This window comes from Drosophila arizonae, chromosome 4 (genome assembly GCF_054131065.1).
Source record: "Drosophila arizonae isolate 15081-1271.41 chromosome 4, UAZ_ARI_1.0, whole genome shotgun sequence".
Lineage (NCBI taxonomy): Eukaryota > Metazoa > Arthropoda > Insecta > Diptera > Drosophilidae > Drosophila > Drosophila arizonae.
The window spans coordinates 25,493,493-25,512,633 of record NC_142924.1 but is presented as its reverse complement, the minus strand read 5'-3'; the positions used below and the strand labels follow the sequence as shown (position 1 = coordinate 25,512,633).

The 19,141-nt window shown below is 44.9% G+C and overlaps 3 protein-coding genes across 5 annotated transcripts; 1 reads left to right on the top strand and 2 right to left on the bottom strand.

Moving 5' to 3' along the window:
* Positions 1-75: 75 nt before the first annotated feature.
* On the top strand, positions 76-1,531 carry Vps36 (vacuolar protein sorting 36). The gene is made up of 3 exons (XM_018007318.2): positions 76-211; positions 278-994; positions 1,058-1,531. The coding sequence occupies exons 1-3, from the start codon at positions 116-118 to the stop codon at positions 1,445-1,447; spliced, it is 1,203 nt and encodes a 400-aa protein (XP_017862807.1). The 5' UTR covers positions 76-115; the 3' UTR covers positions 1,448-1,531.
* Positions 93-10,838, bottom strand: Spt20 (transcription factor Spt20 homolog). Of its 3 annotated transcripts, none has more exons than XM_018007296.2 (7): positions 10,119-10,837; positions 8,923-10,050; positions 6,658-8,859; positions 6,172-6,433; positions 4,440-6,089; positions 3,717-3,944; positions 93-3,649 (listed from the first exon to the last, which is right to left on the bottom strand). In XM_018007296.2, the coding sequence occupies exons 1-7, from the start codon at positions 10,152-10,154 to the stop codon at positions 3,309-3,311; spliced, it is 5,847 nt and encodes a 1,948-aa protein (XP_017862785.1). In that variant the 5' UTR covers positions 10,155-10,837; the 3' UTR covers positions 93-3,308. The 3 variants fall into 3 exon arrangements, 2 of the variants coding, with proteins under 2 accessions (XP_017862785.1, XP_017862787.1); XR_016270121.1 differs by lacking the exon at positions 93-3,649 and adding an exon at positions 4,036-4,092 and having other exon boundaries at positions 3,804-3,944; positions 10,119-10,838; XM_018007298.2 differs by lacking the exon at positions 93-3,649 and having other exon boundaries at positions 3,802-4,092; positions 10,119-10,838.
* Positions 10,839-11,190: 352 nt separating this feature from the next.
* On the bottom strand, positions 11,191-18,929 carry Tgi (Tondu-domain-containing Growth Inhibitor). Its single transcript, XM_018007315.2, has 3 exons — positions 16,703-18,929; positions 12,512-12,886; positions 11,191-12,438 (listed from the first exon to the last, which is right to left on the bottom strand). Exons 1-3 carry the CDS (start codon positions 17,265-17,267, stop codon positions 11,669-11,671), a joined length of 1,710 nt encoding a protein of 569 aa, XP_017862804.1. The 5' UTR covers positions 17,268-18,929; the 3' UTR covers positions 11,191-11,668.
* Positions 18,930-19,141: the final 212 nt, after the last annotated feature.

Here is a 19,141-nt window from a genome sequence, read left to right as displayed (position 1 = left end):
TTTTGCAGTTCGATATATATCAATATATCGTAACGGTGCCATCTAGGGTCACATATCTAGTTCTAACAAGAGCCAAAACAAATGTAAAAATATTTATTTGATAGAACTAGCAGCAATGAATCGGTTTGTATATGAAGAGGCTCGTTTAACAGAAAGCGAGTCGTTCGTAAGTCGCGATCGCAACGTAAAAATCTATGATGGAGAACAAAAGGTAGATCTAATCATCTAGTAAATGTTGCATTTACTTTATTTGGCTACGGCTGCGCCTCTTTTTCAGACGGAATTTGAAGATGGGGAAGTGGTGCTTACGACTCATAGATTATTTTGGGGCCGTCCTGGAGAAATAGCTCGCGCAGCCATAACTCTTTGTCTGCCACTTAGCTATGTTATCTCTCTCAGTGAGGAAACAACAGCCTCAAATTTTTTTGGACGCAAAACACGGATAATACTGCACTTGCATCCGCCCAGCGTAAATAAACCTCCTGGCCCAATGGACACAAGTCGGGCTACCCACATAAAACTCTCAGGTAAAAATGGACTAAGCGTGGAGTTTCACACCGCGCTACGAGAGACTTTAAATGCGCGCGTCTGGGCCATCGCGTTGACGAGTGAGACCATTGTGAAAGGAGCAGAGTCGAAGTTAAGTGTAGGCGATAAATTATCTAGAATTCAAAAACGCACGGGAATAGGTGGAATAGAGCGGCACCTAGAAGCGAAAGCCAAGGAAACGGACGAGAACATAGCCCTTGCATTCCAGGATCTAAGTGTTCTTATGGCTATGGCAAAGGATATGGTAGGCCTATCCAAAAATATAAGCAGCAAAATACGTGAGCAAAGAGGTGAAATATCCGAGGATGAAACAGTTCGATTCAAATCCTATCTGCTCAGCTTGGGCATAGATGATCCTGTGACACGCGACAATTTTACCAGCAATACGGCGTACTTTAATAGTCTTGCTCAGCAAATATGCGAAATGCTACTCGATCCAATCGAAGTGAGTGTAACTCACAATTTATTCGAGTCGTGGTTTACTGTATGTTGTATATGTTTTTGTTAGGAACATGGAGGCATGATGTCCTTGGCTGACGTATATTGTCGTGTAAATCGCGCTCGTGGTCTGGAACTTCTTTCACCCGAGGACTTGCTGCATGCATGCGAACGCCTTAGTGGACCCCTTAAGCTACGTCGATTCCCCAGTGGCGCCATGGTTCTACAGCTCGAATCTCATGATGATGAGCTTATTTCTATTGACACATTAGAAAAAGTGCGCTCTGCGGAATCCTTGGCAGTGGAGGAGCTAGCTAAGCAGCTGAACATATCGCTATTGTTGGCTAAGGAGCGACTGCTGGTGGCAGAGAGACTGGGGAAAGTTTGTCGGGATGAGTCCGTGGAGGGGCTGCGCTTCTATCCCAATCGATTGCTTGCTTGTGATAATGACTATAAATGATAATAATAATTCAAAGACTACGCGAGTTCATATGTCAAATTAAAAAGTCCAGATAAACACAAAGTTTGTACATTCACACAACAAGACTGTTTTATATTTGATTTATCAGAAGTCTTTCTTAGATGTATTGTTTACTATCCACAATTAAGAATAGCTTTTGTCTGCGATTGGGTTCAGTTCTCCCGAAAGTCTTTAAACGATATTCGTTTTATGTTTACGTTAAATGAAAAGATTCGACGTCAGGTAATTAGATAAGCAGTTATTGAGTTGAAATTACATTTATGTTATTAGATATATTTAATAGCTTATGATGAATTTTTAGATTGCTCTTGTACTACTTTAACTCTTTTAATTATTCCTTAAATTTTTCTCTGAAGACACGGGCTAATGCGCGTTTTGGGCTTTCACTACCTGTTTCATTGTAACATTTAAAATTTTGTAGGTAGTACCATGTTTGCATTCTTAAATCACATTTATTATAACATTGAGTAAATTATTTTTGAGTGTATGTGTTTATTAATGGGTAACTCTGGTTTTTGTTTTTGTTTTCAATTATTTGTAGAGTAATTTGTATATTATAGGCATTTTTGTTTTTGTGTTTGTTTTACAGAAAAGCATACTATGCCAGACATTTACAATTACAGCAAGAGATAAAACAATAGTAAAAATAACTAATTAAATAAATAATTCCATACTACAAAACCAATTCCTTAATATATAGCGACAATTTATCAGATCCGAGCTACTGCTAGTTACTTATCTGTCTTCATATACATATACGATTGTACGCAAATGTCGCTTTCTCCGATCGGATAATATTACTCTATTATAAATACATTTTATTTAATTACGATTTGCTTGACTTCTGTTTTTCGTTTGTTGATCTTGTCGTTAATTGTGAGTTACAGTTGGAAGTAGGAGTACTAATTTTTTTTTTTTTTTTTAGTTTTTAGTTCTTGTTTTTTTTTTTTTTTTAATACAAACTAAATATGATTTATTTTAATAAAATTAGGTTAAGCATTTAAATAATTAGCAATAATAATAATTACAATAATATAATTAATAATAGTACAATATGCATAAGTATATTTATAACATATTTTATATGAACCGTTACAGCTGTTCATATCTTCTTTTTTTTCGTAACTAATTCAAATCGTAATAGTTAGCCGTATATTATTCTGTGTGTTTACAATCAATTTTACATTTTATATTGTGTTTTTCTTACTATTGCTTTTGTTTTGTTTTCATTTGCATTTGCATTTCGTGGGGAGGAGCCGTTCTCGCATTACTGCTTATGCCTAAAGTTACCACGACGCTTATGTAGTTAGTCTTAGAGTGTAACAAATTGGAGTTGGAGAGCCAAGTTAATAGACATTGTTGAAATGGCTTTTGGAGCACGTATTGAATATGAAACAATTAATATGTACAATTATATATGTATAGATACATACATATATGTATATCCGTATGAGCTATACACTTCATTCGTTTTGTGGTTAAGCTGAAATTTCTGCAAAGAGCACACACAAACGAAACGCAGTTACCATCGCCAGCCCCTTGATTACGAGCATCACCTTTATGCACAGTTGCAATCCCAGTCCACTCCCAGACTGTTGGTTTGATTTGATCTCGTGTGGCGTGCGCAGCTTACACACTTACAGTTATACACACAAAAATGTATACCGATATATGGGTATACAATGCATACAATGTAGTGGTATAGAAGATTTAGAGATAAACTATAATATCATGCAAATATATAACGCGTAGCCTTATTCCTTGTCTCCTCTCCTGAATTCAGAATAGAAATAAATGGTACGCCCGCATTAATTGCTTTCTCCAGTACCAAGTTTGGCGTCTACTTGGTGGCATCGGTGGTGGACCGCCGTCGATTGACGGCTGCCTGTTGCTGCTGCTGCTTGGCCGCTGCCAGAGCTGTTAGGGTGCGCTGACTCATTACGCTGGCATTTGTGGGCGCCGACCGACCAGTAATTTGTATGTGCTGTAGCTGTTGATGTTGCACTTGACTGGGACTAGGCAGAGTCTGGGAAGTTCCGGTGACAGTGCTCTGGTTGAGTATTCGATGCTGCTGCTGATGTGTTTGCTGCGTCGGCGTTTTCACAGTCTTCAATTGCATTTTCTGCGCAGACATTACAATCGGTCCGGCACCTATGTTGGTGCTATTCGTAACGGCATTGCCTACAAAGCAAAAGAATTCGGGTTGGGGTATTCATTTACTTGAACAATTGCTTTACAGACGACTTACTGTTGACAGCCGTTGTTGCAATCTTTAGCGTCGAGCTACCAATCTGACGCTGTGCGGTGAGCAGCTGTCGACTGCTAGCTAGTTGCTTGGTGCCCACGACCTGGACGTTGCGCGCTCTCGGTTGTATAGCTCCAGTTGCTGCTGTGGCTACAACACCTACACCACCACCACTTGAGGTACGTATTGTTTGAGGATTTAGTTTCTGTACTCCGGCACCGACTAGTTGAGCTGTAAGCAGAAAGCAGAACGGGCGTGCGGGGATATTTTGTTGTTGTTGTTTAGGTTACAATGAATCTGTTGGTCAGAGACGATAACTAACCGCCCCCAGAGGCCAGGGCCAGGGAAAGGGCCAGAGTTAGCTGGTGCAAGTGTTAAACTGATGGCAGTGGTTAAACACAAAACACATAAACAGTTTAGTTGCATGAGTATCGGATCGGGTTGTTAAGAGGTTTATGTGTGAACAAGAAACGAAACGAAAATAAACGAAACGAAACGAAAATAGAAAGTAGAAACAGGAATAGAAACAGAAAAGAACAAAATTAAGCATGTTCGTTCAATAAATAAATATATCAATTATATATCAAAAGAAAACTTATTGAATAATGTTCGAGGATCAATTACAATTATAACACGTAGACAATTAAGCTGTTCCGCAAATCATCATCTAATTAGGGAGAGCTCCTAAAGCAATTCTCATGTGCTGCTGCCAGTGGCACCACTTACCAATGGGAAGCGTGAGCATAGCAGTAGTAGCTCCTGTTCCACTTCCATTGCCGCCTCCACTCGCTCCTCCACTGCTAGCTGCATTGTTTGTGATGACTACCGTTTGGGTGCCACCCACCGATGAGGGCAGGCTGACGATGGTTCCTGTAGGCGGGGCATGCTGCGGCTGTTGAGACGAAGATTGCGTCGTCTGCAACGTAATCGAGTGCGACAATTGCTGCTGCGTCGACACAGGCACCGAGACCAACACACTGCGCTGTTGAGTCTGGTTAGGCGCCAATGATCCACTCGTTGTGCCTCCACATGTCGTGCTTTGCTGTTGCGACTGCTGCTGTTGCACCTGCACAGGTGTCTGCAGACTGTTGCCGGAAAACTGCAGTGAAATGGGCTGCGTAAAGCCTGGAATCTGGACCTGAACATTCTGAAGACCTGCAAAGTTCGCCATGGCACCCTGCAGCTGGGACAGATTGATGCCCTGCAGATTCAAAGTCGCCGTCGTCTGCTGTTGCTGCTGGGGAGACGCCGACGGCTGGGGATGTGGACTCGACATTGGCGAGTGTATGGATGATGTGGCGGGCGAGTGCACAAGTGTCTTGGTGATGAATTGCTGCTGTTGTTGGGTCGACTGTGCCGGTGATGGTTGCTGTGGCGACATGTGCGGCATGGCCACCGCTGACACGGCTGACACATTTGATGTCACGTTGCTGAGTCTTTCAAGCAGGACCTGATTCGGATGCGTTTGCGACGACTGCGAATGATCCGAGCCAGACGGCGAGGGCGTGGCAGCATTTGTGAGTAATGCATTCAGAGCACCGCTGCCTCCACTTGATGCAGTCGATAAGTTCGTGGGCACGGCAAAGCCACTCGCATTTGAGGCATTGGAGTCGCTGCCAGGTGAGGGTGCTGCCATGCCTACCACAATCGCATTTGGTGGCGCAGTGGTGCTATCCCTTCGCAACGAGCTCAGAATGCGCTGCTGCTGCTGTTGGCCAGTATTGAGTATTTTGAGGCTACCACACACGCCTCCTGTGCTGACAGTGTAAGCGCCATACCCAGTGGGAGGATTCGTCATCACTGCCGGAGGCGATGCCAGTTGCGACGCAAGTGCAGACATGGACACACGCACCGACTGACTGCCATCGGCAGCCTGCTGCGCACCTTGCCCTTGAGCCTGGTTCAGATTGACGGCTATAAGATTACCAGCTGAGTTAGTACGAAACGTTGTTCCACTACTTGCGCCAACTATGTTAATTTTACGGTTCGAATTCAGAAGACTCTGCAAAACCTCGCTCGACGGCTGCTTGCGTTGAGCATTTACCAGTGTCGGCGTTCCGCGCGTCGTCTGCACATAGGTTGCTGTTGTCGCATCCACATTGGCGGGAACCGATTGTTGTTGCTGCTGCTGCTGCTGTTGTTGCTGCTGCTGCTGATGCTGCACCAACGTCAACGTTTGCTGCTGACCCGTCGACGACGTAGTGAACGTGCCACTAGCGACTGGCGTGCTGGTCATGGCCGCTGGGGCGCTATTCAGCAAATTTAGTATAGAGGCATTGCCCGAGTTCTTTAAAGTTGTTGCAGGACTGCCACTGCTGTTGCTGCTAATGTTGATGATAGACGTCGAGTTGGCGTTGGAGGTGGGCGTGCCGCTCGCTAATGGTTACAAATTGACCAAAATATACATATATATATAATCATGTGTAATAACGTGTTGTATTGCAACTAAATGACTCACAGTGCTGCTGCTGCTCTTGTTGTTGATGCTGTTGCTGTTGCTGTTGCTGGTATTGGTTAGCAGAGTTCATGATGCTAGTGACTATGGCATTTATCGCAGGATTCGGATGCATAGCCGTGCTGTTATTATTGTTGCTACTGTTGTTGTTGATTGTATTGTTGTTTGTGGCAGTTATTTGTTGTTGCTGTTGCTGCTGCTGTTGTTGTTGTTTCTGTAGCAGTTGATGTGTTGTAACAATCGACGACCCTTTTAGCTGCGATTGCTAAAATACAGAAAATAATTAGTTAATTATTGGACTTAAACTATAAATGTTTTAGGAAATTAAATGATGAATGTTCTTCAATGAATGATAGTTCGGAGATTAGCACTTGTATTTACTATGGCTGATAATCTGCAAAAGTATTCATGTTGCGAATCGCAAAGCTCTTTTCAAATCCACTACTGGCTGAAGCAATGTTGTCCAATCTCTATTCCTTATATACTTACGAGGATTGGCACGTTGGAGTTGAGCTGGGCGCGTAATGCGGAGTTGGCACCTATTGCCGTGTTCAGCTGGCCTGCCGTCGCCTTTTGGTGTTGTATATTAGCTGGATGTATAGTGATGCCTGAGTGTTGCATTGTGGTATTTAACTGCTGCTGCTGCTGTTGCTGTTGTTGTTGTTGTTGTTGCTGCTGAGGCTGTTGTTGCAGCAGCACCAGTGATCCATTTCCCAGACTCACTTGATGTGTAGTACTGGCGGATGCATTGCCGCTGGTTGTGAGGAGTTGTATATGCGGGTGTTGTTGTTGCTGCTGCTGCTGTTGCTGTTGCTGTTGCGGTTGCGTTGGCTGCTGTAAAATGCTGTTGTTGCCACTGCCGAGTTGAGGCTGCTGCTGATGGACTTGCAGTGTGCTATCTGCATTGAATTGAGTAGTGGCAACCGCCTGCTGTTGCTGCCGAAACGTTTGTTGCAGACCCGCCACCTTAGTAACGATTGCTGGTTGCCGAGACAGAGTGACGTTTGGATGTGTTTGCGCGACATGATGCACTGTAGCGGGTAGCTGTTGTGGCTGTTGACTAAACTGTCGTTGCTGCTGTTGTTGTTGCTGCTGCTGCTGTTGCTGTTGTTGTTGTTGCTGCTGCTGCTGCTGCAACAACAATCGTTGTTCATTTGTAAGTCCAGTGTGGGTAACAATTGGCACATGTCCGGGTATAAGGTGCGTGATTTTAACAGCCTTGCGTCCCTCTTCAGTAAATATCTCCCGGAATTGCTGAATATACCGATTCGCATGGACACGGGTGCCAAGTGCGAATCGACACGATTCTCCATTACGTTCGCCCTCGCGATAATCGCGGTCCACGTACAGCTCACCAAGATATTCTGCATCGGAGGGGCGCTGGAAAATTGAGAGTTTGATGTGATATAGAGCTCGCCGGCCCTCGCTCGCTTCGCGTTCCGTCTCCAGCACATATTCCTCGATGAGCTGCGGCTGAAAGTTGTGTCGGCAATTCGCCTGGCAGCCTTCCTTGCAAGCATCGCTGAACTCGTTCAGTGGCTCGAAAGTCTTCGCGTACTTCTCCACACTTATTACGTTTTCGGGCACCTTCAGCTTAACCGGGTAGTCCAGTGTAGGTGGTCTTATGGGTCTGATGACTTCGTGCGGTCGCCGTGGCACCTTTGAGGTGAATGAAGAGAGCATAGCACCCACCAACGGGTTGTTGCTGGGCGCTGTCGCGGGGGTTGCATTCGCTGTGCTGTTGCTGGAGGTACGCGGACGCTGACGCAGTCGTGTTAGATAGTCACAGAGCTCGAGTCCTTGGTGATGCGTGAACTGATCTAGCTTACGCTTACGATTGATGGCCACCTGGGTGAACTTTTTCATTTGGCGGCGCATTTCGTGCGAGTTGAAGCGTTGACGTTCGTGCTGTGCATTAATGGACTGGCGACCTATACTTGGGTCTGGCTCCAGACACAGTGGTTCCGCCGTGGCCAGCACCAGTTGGCTTTCGATCGTTAGCCGGTCCTCTGGCGTTGAGCCGGCCCAGCCCAACGAACTTCCCAGTTGCTGCACGTCCGCGAACAGGGTCGCATTGCTGGGCCGCAGCAGGATGTGCTTCATATCACAGATATTTGTTGAGGTGGCAAATGTCTGGCGGAAATCGCGTATTTGCGCAATTACACAGCCAGCATAGAAGACGCTGGGCTTGGCATACACCCGTGACCCGTCGCTTCCATCTTGTGGGGAGCTCAGGGTGACTGTTTCGGCGCTCAGCAGATCCATGAGAAATTCGGGCAGGAGTTCGCGATCGATGCACTGCAGGAGCAAATCGTTTTCATAGGGCCAACGCAGTACTTCAACCAAGCCATAGCCAGATGATAAAGGCGCTGATGCTGCGTCTCCAGGTGGTGCATCGCTTTCGTTCAGTCTCGACTTCATCCTAAAAAGATTATTGCTAGCGTCGCTATCGGCGTGAGCTTTGTTGCGACTAGCAGTGCTAGCCGAGTTCTCGATGGTGTGGTTTCCGTGGATGTGAGTGGGATCCGTGACGATCCATTCGTTTGTAAGCGGATTAAGCATTATTTGTTCATCGTAGTGGAGTGCCAGGGAGTAGCCCTTGTTACCAGGGTACAAGTTGACGACAATGGTGTTTAATCGCTCGCACTCAACAAGTCGATCCAGAATGAATGAACGACTCCGCTGCTTCAGCTGCACATGATAAATAATAATAATAAATTAATGGAATGGTGAATCAGTTGGTTACAATCTTACCCCAGTTTCCGCGAAATGGTTTAAATCGTTACTTAGCAATTGCAGATATAGCTCCTTGATTTTGTCGTGGATATTAAAGAACTTCGTCGTTGATTCTCGTTTGTTGTTCACTGAGTTGGATAAGGTGCTACTGGCATTATTGTTAGTATTGGTATTGGAGCCAGCTCCGGCGCCAGCACGCGGTGATGCAGACGTCGGAGCTGTGCTGCGACTAGAGTAACTGCACTCCTTGCTATTGTTGTTGCTACTGCTCCCTTTAGACCGTTTGCTAGGCGACGATGTGGGAGACGACAGAACATTTTGGTGGTTGTGCGACTGAGGCTGATGGATTTGTAGGTGATGATGGTGCTGTTGATTATGACTGCTTGTAATGCCGGACGAAGCACTTGAAATGCTTTGGGGGAGCCGTCTATCAACTTTCTTAGTGTTGCTGTAAGATTGCTGTTGCTGCTGGTGCGGCTGTGGCTGCTGCTGTAGGTGCTGAAAAATATGTGACGATGTGGCGGAGGTGTTATTGCTATTTAAGCTGGAATTGACACCCGGTGGCGTGGACAGCAGCAGGTCAGGAACTACTGGTGAAGGCGATGTGATCGAGTTCAAATTGGGCAGCGTCGTTGTTGATGAAGAGCATGATGAAGGGGATGGCGCTATCGCAATCCCAGAACAAGGCAGCCCGGCAGATGTTGCAGATGAAGCGGGTGGCTGCTCCGAGAGTATGACAATGTTGCCACTAGTAGGCAGCTCAGTAGGCGATTCGTCGTCATCGAATATGCAGATTGGCGGTTGCGCAGGTATTTGAGGTATCGCCTGTAATAAAGATCGTACGCTGACGGGGACCGGAGCAGCTGGTACTTGTTGTGGTTGTGGTTGCTGCTGCTGCTGCTGCTGCTGCTGTTGCTGGCTATTGTTGATGGCAAGCGTGGGTGAGCATGTGGACTGCAACACCGTGTGCAGCTGATGGTATGACTGCGGCTGATTCTGTGGCTGTGGTGAGCCTTGTGAGCCCTGCGACGTTTGGTAAACAAATTGCTGTTGAACAGCAGAGCCAACGGCATGCGGCAAGCCCTGCGAGCTCGCATTCAGTGGATTATCGCCTTTTAGCTTCTTAAGCGTGTCATTTATGATAAACTATTATAAACAGAAATTGACACATTATATTTGATAATTCGAAACTACAAGCGATCCCTAATACTCACGTCTGCTTCTTGGCATGAGGAGTCCAAGCTTTGCATTGTGCCAGTGAGGAGTGCAAGTCGTTGTTGCAGTCCCAGTCCCAGTCCCAGTATTAGTTCCAGTTCCAGTAGCACAGCCGAGTTTCAATTCAATTACCAGCGACGACGACATTCAAATCAAGGAGCGAAAACTGTACGAGAACAGTAGTTAGGCGCCTCCCCAGGACCAGTTCAGTTGTTTTCATCGCTCCTCCTTGCGCTCGCAGGTGTCTGCTAGTCGAGTAACAACTACTCAACAACAACAACAACTCGTTATTTTCTATTTCGATTCCTTTTTCAATGCAATTTCATTTGCGAGGCACGCATTGCCTTTGAAATTGCGCCCTTTTTCACAGTAGTCTTCGAATATTGTTATTATTAAGTTTTAATACGCTTTTCCTTCCCCCAAATGTAATTTCTTCACTCTTTTTCTGTGGCTGCTGCTTTGCGTGACATTTTCTCTTCGTCTTCGTCCCTCTTTTGCGTTAGGTCTTTTTGGCTTTTTACACACACACAACACACAAACTCCAGGCCTTAAACGCAATGTACGCACACGTTATTTACTTAAGCTCTTCGTTAAGTGACTTAATTTTAATGTTTTTCATTTGTTTAATGTTTTTTTTATGTTTTATGCAGAAAGTTTAGTTTTGCAATGGTACGTTCTCGCCGAATACGCGTACACACTGGCAGCCAATAGTTGTGTTATCGATATCGATAAATGTACAATTTATGCTTAGAATAATGATACAAATTTTGAATTAAATTTGCAAAAAGTCGACTCTACTTAGATTATTCAAATTCTATTTTACATATAAATTATAATCATGCAATAATAAAAACAGCTGCAATACTTAATGATTATTAATCTTGCAGCATAATTCTTATATTTTTCTTTTTATACTGAGCAACACTGGTAAGCGATTAATGTGTACGATAGTTGAGTAGGTCGTTATGCACACACCAGTGCTGCCCATAAGTAGGAAATGACAAACAAAATTAGAAATCCTGCAATCATTCCCGCGCTTTAAAAAATTTAAAAACAAAGCTAAAACCAATATAAAACTTGAGAAATACTTTATTTCAATTTTTATTATAGGTTACTTAAACAATAAATAGAGTGCTTTTAGAGAGTACTGTGTATTTGTCACTCAATATTTTTTTTTTTTAAAGTTTTATAGGATTCATTTGGATAAATATAAACTTACAATAACTTCATAATTTAGAATTATGAAATAAACATACGTAAATAGTATGAAAATATTTATGCACAAATATTAATAGATATTAAGGATTAGTCTATCTATGCAACTATGCATATGTAAGAATACCAATTTTGTCATATGTACGTATACGCTTTTCCATATATATATATATATATATATATATATATATATATATATATATGTATATATAATAAAATCATAATAAGAAACTTGCAATAATACACTCGCATTTGAAAAATTTTCACATCTTCGTCATGAGATCTTTAAAAATCAATTGTGTAGTTTAAAGTTAGAACAGCATTTGATATGCTTTCACTCCTTGTGGGCCTGCAACTTTTTCCAAGTGTCGCCCAGTGCCTTGGCAAAGTGATCGTCCACAGAGGCCTCAGTCTTGGTGAATATCGAAATGTTTGTGGATGAGGTAGGAGAAGCGGGTGGCGTTTGTGTCGACGATGCAGCGGCTAGTCCCGGTTCGGCTTTCACACGTATTATAGCTGGCATTGTGGGCGTCGACGCCATTACGCTGGCATACGCTGGTGGGGGTGTATTACATCTGGGTGGAGTATGATGAGGCGTGTCTAAAGCTTTTTCTCTCTTGGTTGCCGGCGCATCTAATATTTGACTGGCGCCAGCCAGTGGTGGCGGTGAGCATGACAAAGCGGAAGCACTTCGAGCGGGTGGCGGCGACAGGGACAATGGCTCTTTCTGGGGCGGCGGCAACTCATGCTGCGGCGATATCGGTGCCGGCTGCAACGTGGGTGAGTGCACGATGGGCAGGCCAAGCCTAGACAGAGGCAGTGGCAGCGGTAATTGCGACTGATTTTCGTATGTTATTGCTGTTGGTTGTTGCCGATAGGCTTGTGGCGAGATCTGCTGCATTGGTGTTCCGTTTCCAGCCGCCGACTGCAACTGAGTCAGCGCCTGTGCTTGTTGTGGCTGCTGCTGCGACAGCGGCTGTGGCTGTGGCTGCGGCTGTGGCGACGGCGTGGGTGAGCTGGATGCGGGCGATTTCAACAGGGCTGCATAGCCAGGTCCTAAGGAACGCCGGAAATGTTCGTCGATGTCACAAATTGGATCGGACTCTGCAAACAAATAAGATAAAATGAACATTGTATATATGGCATCGAAGCAGAATCAGAAAAGTTGTCAACCTACCCGTACTGCGATGGTCATGCTCGTGGCTAGAGTGCGAGTGATGGTGGTGGTGCTGGCTTTGGTGCGCATGCTTCGGCAGCTCCCGTTTGGGCGGTGCTTGGGTGATAACGCTCGGCCGGCTGGCGACGTAACAGTGGCTGTTCGCTCCACCAGCCAATGGCTCGCGGTACGGTGGAGGCGGTGAAGCGCGTTGATGCTTCACAGTGTTCGACGTCACGGTCATATCAATGGGGCTATCCATGTCAGGTTCCCTCTCCCGTTCCCGTTCCCTTTCACTGTTTGAATCGTGAACTTGATATTCGGCGGCAGCGGCTCGTTGGCGACGCTCGCGACGCCACTTGTTGGTTGGAAGCTCTTTTGAAGTCAGTCGTGTTTCTGTAATGGATAAGAGACAGGGCTTGGAATAAGCTTCATGCATAAGCAATTGTCTTTCATATGATTATTAGCTTAGGTTTTTTACTAGAAACATTTATTTTAGATCATTTTACTGAGCAACACTCTCTGTGTCGCCGGAGATCTTGCTCGCATCCTTTGTTTTCTTTATTTGCGGCCCGTCGGACCTCTGTCTCGCCGTCTTGAATTTTGATCATGATGTGGGTGTAATGAATCACATGGAGTTGAGTGATTCTGCCGGCTTCGCAGTCACTTTCAAGTTTGTTGCTTAAGTCTTTCATTTTTTCGGGTTTTTCAATGAGTTTCCGCTCAAAAGCCAAACAGAGCTTTCGAGTGCCAATTCAGCTTATACGACGGCAACGGTAAGAGACTCGGACTCAGACTCAATTTTAGACCCACTCAAGTGAGCACAACAAATATTATGCAAAAAAAGAAAAAAAAAATGAATAAATAAAAATAAAAATAAAATACAAAAAACTTCAACAACAACCACTGTAGCAAATACAACACAAAACAAAAATACAAAATCGAAACTCCGAGTCACAAAAGTTGGTTAACAAAACTAGTTTTTCTACGACCACGGTGAATGTGCCAGTGTATGCGACTGTAAAGCGTTTACACTGAATACGACGCTGGGCCTCCTCGTCTGGACAAACATGGCTGGCATCCCAAATAGATATTGTTCGAGTTTATTGCGTGGGAAGGCGGTGCGTGGGCATCGAGCAGATTGGCACAACTACCGAAAACCAGATACCCTCACCTCACCACATGTACGCCAACTGGCATACAATGCAATTTCTGTTCCTGATTTGCTGGCCACTTCTCAGGAAGCGAGGGCAAGAGAAAAGTCAAAGCTTACGTACAGCAGGCGACTCGAAACCGCGTCTTCGAACCCAAAATAAAAGGGGCAGGCAAACCCGTCAAACGACTTCTGCACATTTCGAGCAGAGGTGCCTGCCTCGCCCTCTCCTCTCGCCCTCTCCTCTCGGCCAAGGCATCGTCGAGCGCATGAATGAATGTATGAATGAAGGAGCTTGTTGCGTTGGTGGAGGCGGCTGTAGCTGTAGCTCTGGACATGGCTGTGGATGCGGATTTGGTTCTGACTGTTGCCGTTGGCGTTGCCGTTGCTGTGTTGCTGTGGCGGAACCAGTTGCTGTGGTCCTTTTTTTGGTAACGTCACCGCTGCCGCTGAAAGTTATTATTATTTTCTGTGCCTGCGTCACTAAAGGTGCCACAAACTGGTTGCTCTTCAGAGCTTCGTGGAGTGGACCGAAAGCAAAACATACAAAAACAAAGTCAGACGGACAAGAATAACAAAAGCAACAACAAAAGCAGCGAGACCTGCTTCTGGTTGCAGCGGAAGATGATGGGGATGATGATAATAATAAAGAAACATTCAAATTTTATTGCACATTTCCGGTCGTCGCTCAAAGACAACTTTGTCCGGTTTTTACTGTGGGGACTCATCATTGATGGGTCGGGTCTGTTGTTTCTTTTAGTATTCTGTGTGCAGCAGTGTTTGTTGTTGCATGTTGCATTTACAAACACGATGTCGTTGCTGTTGTTTCTCTGTTTCCTTGCCAGTTCGTATTGCTGTTTGTGCTGAATCAAACACAATATACAGCAGCAAAACAAATGCATCCAGCCAAGCCAATTGGGCGAAAGAAAAGTGCCCCATACACAATGAGACTCTCCTGACTCGGCTTTTGCTCCATCACCCAAACAACCCGCACGCAGAGCACATCCTATCAAGAATCGCAACCAGTCGAAAACTCGCTGTGGTCTACTCTCGCACTGCGAACAGCAAATAGAAAAATAACATTTGTGGCTTATGCAAACACGTTTTAGTGATTGTTGTTGCTGCATTTGTTGTTCTCGTTGCTGTTGTTGTTTTTGTGACTGTTGTCGCCGTCGCAGTCGCAGTCGCTGTCGGTGTCGGTGTCGGTGTCGTCGTCGCAGGCGTTTCTTATTATTTTTATTATTTTTTTGCCGGCTTGTGAGTCATGCTCGTGCCCGACTTGATTGCAAATCTGGTTTTAATATGTCAACAAATTAAAAAAAAAAAAAAAGAAGAAAGAACAACTATCTTTCGCTCGCCGAAGATCAAACACTCTTGTGTTCTTAAGCAGCTTAAAAGTATTTTGCTCAAATGACACGCATTTCAAATTAAATATAAATTTAGTTACACATATGTTTATATGCTTATCCTATCTATTATTTTACCTATTGTATGTCACTAAGCTCAATATAGTTCTTTAATAACAAGATTGGTAAAGAGTGAGCGTATATTGGATTTGCGCAATATCCCTTTTACTCTCCGCCCGGCACTCCATAAGATTATAAAGCATTTCGTCGCTTTTAAATTAGATATTTAAAATTCTGAATTCTCATTAGTGCCGTCAATTTTTAAAATATTATAATTTTGTACATCATATATAGGACACTATGACAGCTTAAATATGAAATAGACACTCTCGTAGGAAATTGCCCAAGCTAATATATTGATATAAATATGTATATATTTTTTACACCCTTTTCGGTCATGGCAAATGGGATAGATCTCTTACGAAGTTTCAAGGTAATGACTCCGTGAGGCATTACTATTGAGAAATTCTACAGAATAGAGGTGTGGAGCACTCTCAAATAAAGTACTTGAGTACGACAGTATGCTCACGTATATACATAGTTAACTATGTATATTTCTAAAAGAATTGCAGATAAAACTCCAACTTGATCAAGATTTACTAGATCAATCGACAAGTATACAACCACGCATAGTCAAATACAGAAAATTCTAACTGACATACTCTAAGATAGAAGAAAAGATTCGAGTTTTGATACAACGATGTTTACTCGATCTGCGCATTGTGCGATCGTAAGCATACCGTTTTCTACTCGTAAGCCTTGCACAATATGTGACATAATTTACCTTCTAAAGCGTATTCAAACTGAAAGAAAACCCCAGCTCAGCGACAGTTGGGCCGCATTCGATGTTTGTCCAAGCGGTCGTGAGCCGGCGTCTCTGTTTGTATGTGCCAATTGGGTTTGCCTGCAATTGAAAGCATTTGTGTGATTTGTGCAATGCGAGCAATTAACTGAGCTGTGGTGCGGTGCAAGGCAGTGCGGCGCATGACGGAGCTGGGGACGATGACGCTAACGCTGACGCTGGCGCTGGCGCTGACGCTGGCGACGGAAGCAGACTGCAGATCAGAGCCAATCGAACGTGGACGGCGACCAATGTCAGGCCTTAGCAAGTGTAGCAGTAAAAGTGTTTCCAATTTCATTACCAATTTCGCGCTAATGAAATGGCTCGCAGCAACGTCATCAGTGCTTGCGCAACAGATTGGCAGCGACACGTTTTTACTTCGTCACCAACCGAAAGCAGCACGTCCTATCCACGCTTGACCTGCAAGCGATCTCTTAAAAACTATAGACTATGTACTCCAATGGCCCATTCATTCAAATTGGCACGTAGCCCAAATCATTGACTGACAGCCCGATCTCCACGTGAAGGTGGGCTGCCTCCACGTGAGAGACTCGTGCAAAGAGCGAGTCACCGAACCAACCGATCGTGCTTTTTCGATGTGTAGATTTCCTATGCTACTCCCTATTCTTTCTTATGTTCTCTCTCACTCTCCTTCTCTCAGTGTTCTTTTCCTTAGTCTCGTCTTCCAAGGGAATCTTGTATGTGACAAATTCGATTTTTAGCTAACGATGCTGGAGGTCAACGCGGTTATTCTCTTCGGGTACTACAATTTCAAAATTTCTTGTACAATATTTCCCCCATGAAACACGAACCTTTGAACAACTGTTGCTGCTGCTGCTGCTGCTTGTAGAGCTGGTGATGCATGGCGGCTGCTTGCTGGAGATCCCGCCACGGCTGCCACAGCAAGCTGTTGGCCATGTTGGAGTTGTTCTGCTGTAGCTGTTGCAGGCCGACGCCAGTTCCCGGCTGCTGCTGATGAGCAGCTCCTGGCATCTGCTGTTGATTAATAAACATCGGCGACGGCGCTGGCAACTCCGCCTGGCCCTGCTTGTAGGCAGCCGCAGCGATTCTCTGTTGCAGCTGCTGTTGTGCGGCCGCAAGCGCTGCTACGTGTGGAGAGGCCGGAAAGTGCTGCGTCGACGAGAAGGCCGAGTTAGTGGCAGCAGCAGTAGACTCCTTGCTCACAGCTGTGGGCGAGCTGGCCGTCGAGCTGGCCTCAGATGTGGACGCAGATGTGGCGCTGGCCGATACCGAGGCACCGCCTATAGAAGGCTGCTGAGACACAGCGGCAGCGGCTGCCAGCCGCCCAATTTCCTTGATGTGATTGATGAATAATGAGTTCTGCTCAAACGCGTTCCATATGCACAGGTAATCCATAGTTATCGGTCAGTTTCAACATACATATATATATATATCGGAATATATACATAAGGGTGTGTCTCACTTCGCGGTTCTGTATCGAGATCGTTTTCAGTTTCACTTGATGTCCTGGTCCCTATCTCAAAAACAACAATAAACACAATACCAGTGGATATCTCAGCTACGACCGATCGGGAGGCAGCTGGATTTATCTATAATGCCGCTAACAAGCGAACGTTTATCTGCCGTCGATTGCCGATTGTGGATCGACAGAAAGCAGCGTGATTTTTTTCTTTATTCTCTTTTGATTTTTGTAAGTGACTTTTAGCTTACTTTTTCCGTTTTACGTTTTCGCTCGCTTTATTGTTGCTTTAGTTTATGATTACTTTTTACGCTGTGCCGCTTCAGATACACACTCACATATATATGTATAGAAACAGTGACTGTCGCTGCTATAAATACAGATACGATCTGCGTTTGTCGTATTGCGCGACTTGACGAGTCGGTCTCGGGTTACAATCCAGGTCTACGTTCACGTTCCCATACCCGTTCCCGTTCCCGTTCCAGTCTTCGTTTTCGTCACAGTCTCCGCCACTGCTGCAACAACAACTACGGCAACGGCAACGGCAACGGCGGCGCTTCAAGTCGACATTTGCGAAATATAAATAGCACGCTTTTTATATGTGTTCTGAGAAATAATTTGCATAGAAATCGACAGAGGCGACGACAGTGAAGGCGACGACGACGACGACGATTCGCTCGCTGAACTTGAGCGCCAGTTTCGCTTTCAGCTCTGGCTGGCGATACGACGACGGCGGACGACCGATCATACGACGAGTGCGATGAGTGTAGCTTTAGTTCTGTTGTTATTGCTGCTGCTCTTGCTTCTTCTTTACATTCATTTTATTTTCAAATGCACTCGAGCTTTATCTGTGCCTCTGCCGCGCTTTGAGCTCTGCTCTTCGTTGCTCGACGGACAAACTTGAACTGATCATCGTGCAGCGAACGGCGTGTCTGTTCGCGAGTGCGACTTGAAGACGGCGAGCTTTCGGGTTCGGAAAGCTTTGCTGTCGTTCGACTCGCTTAAAGTTACTTGCTGAGCGTTCTTCTTCTCCTTTTTGCTTCTGTAATCTCTGAATACGAACTTTGTCGAGTTCGTCTGCCCGTTCAAACCCTCTCTCGTAACACTCTCGATCTCGCTCTCTGGTCACGGCCCGTCCCGCGTAATCTTCTGGCCTTAAAACCATTTGCACTTGCGACAGTTGGCACTCATATTGTTTTTGTTTTTGTGTTCTTGTTATTGTTGTTGTTTACGTTTACGTTTACGTTATATTTCTTTTATTTTGCTTTTTGCCAATTTCCGTTTTGACTATAGACGGTCTGTTGCTATTGTTTCGCTAGCTGCTTTCTTTGCAGTCTAGTGCTCGAGTCTAGTGAACAAACGCCACTTACCCGCAGGATGACAAATGCTGCACCCCGCGGCTTGTAGCTTGCAGCTTGCAATCAATTGCCCTTTTACCCAGCACGCTCAGCAACGGGGTCGGGTTTGGGTTGGGCCGATGCGACGTTGCAAGTAGAGTCGTCATCGTTGGACAACATTGCCTCAACGCAGTGCGTGGGCGACATTTGGGCTCGATTGCAGTTTTTTTTACAAAGCTCACACACACACGCACACACACACAGAGCCATGTATTTATTTGCAAAATAAGAGAAATAAGTTTTTATGAACTCAATGGAAACCACATTGCATACGATACTAAACACAAAAGCATTTCCACTTCCATACTAAATATAATATTTATATTTTGAATTAGCCATATTCATTTTCAATGAGCATTACATAAATATGTATGCACATTAGGTAATGTATTTTATTTAAAAAGAGTCAGATA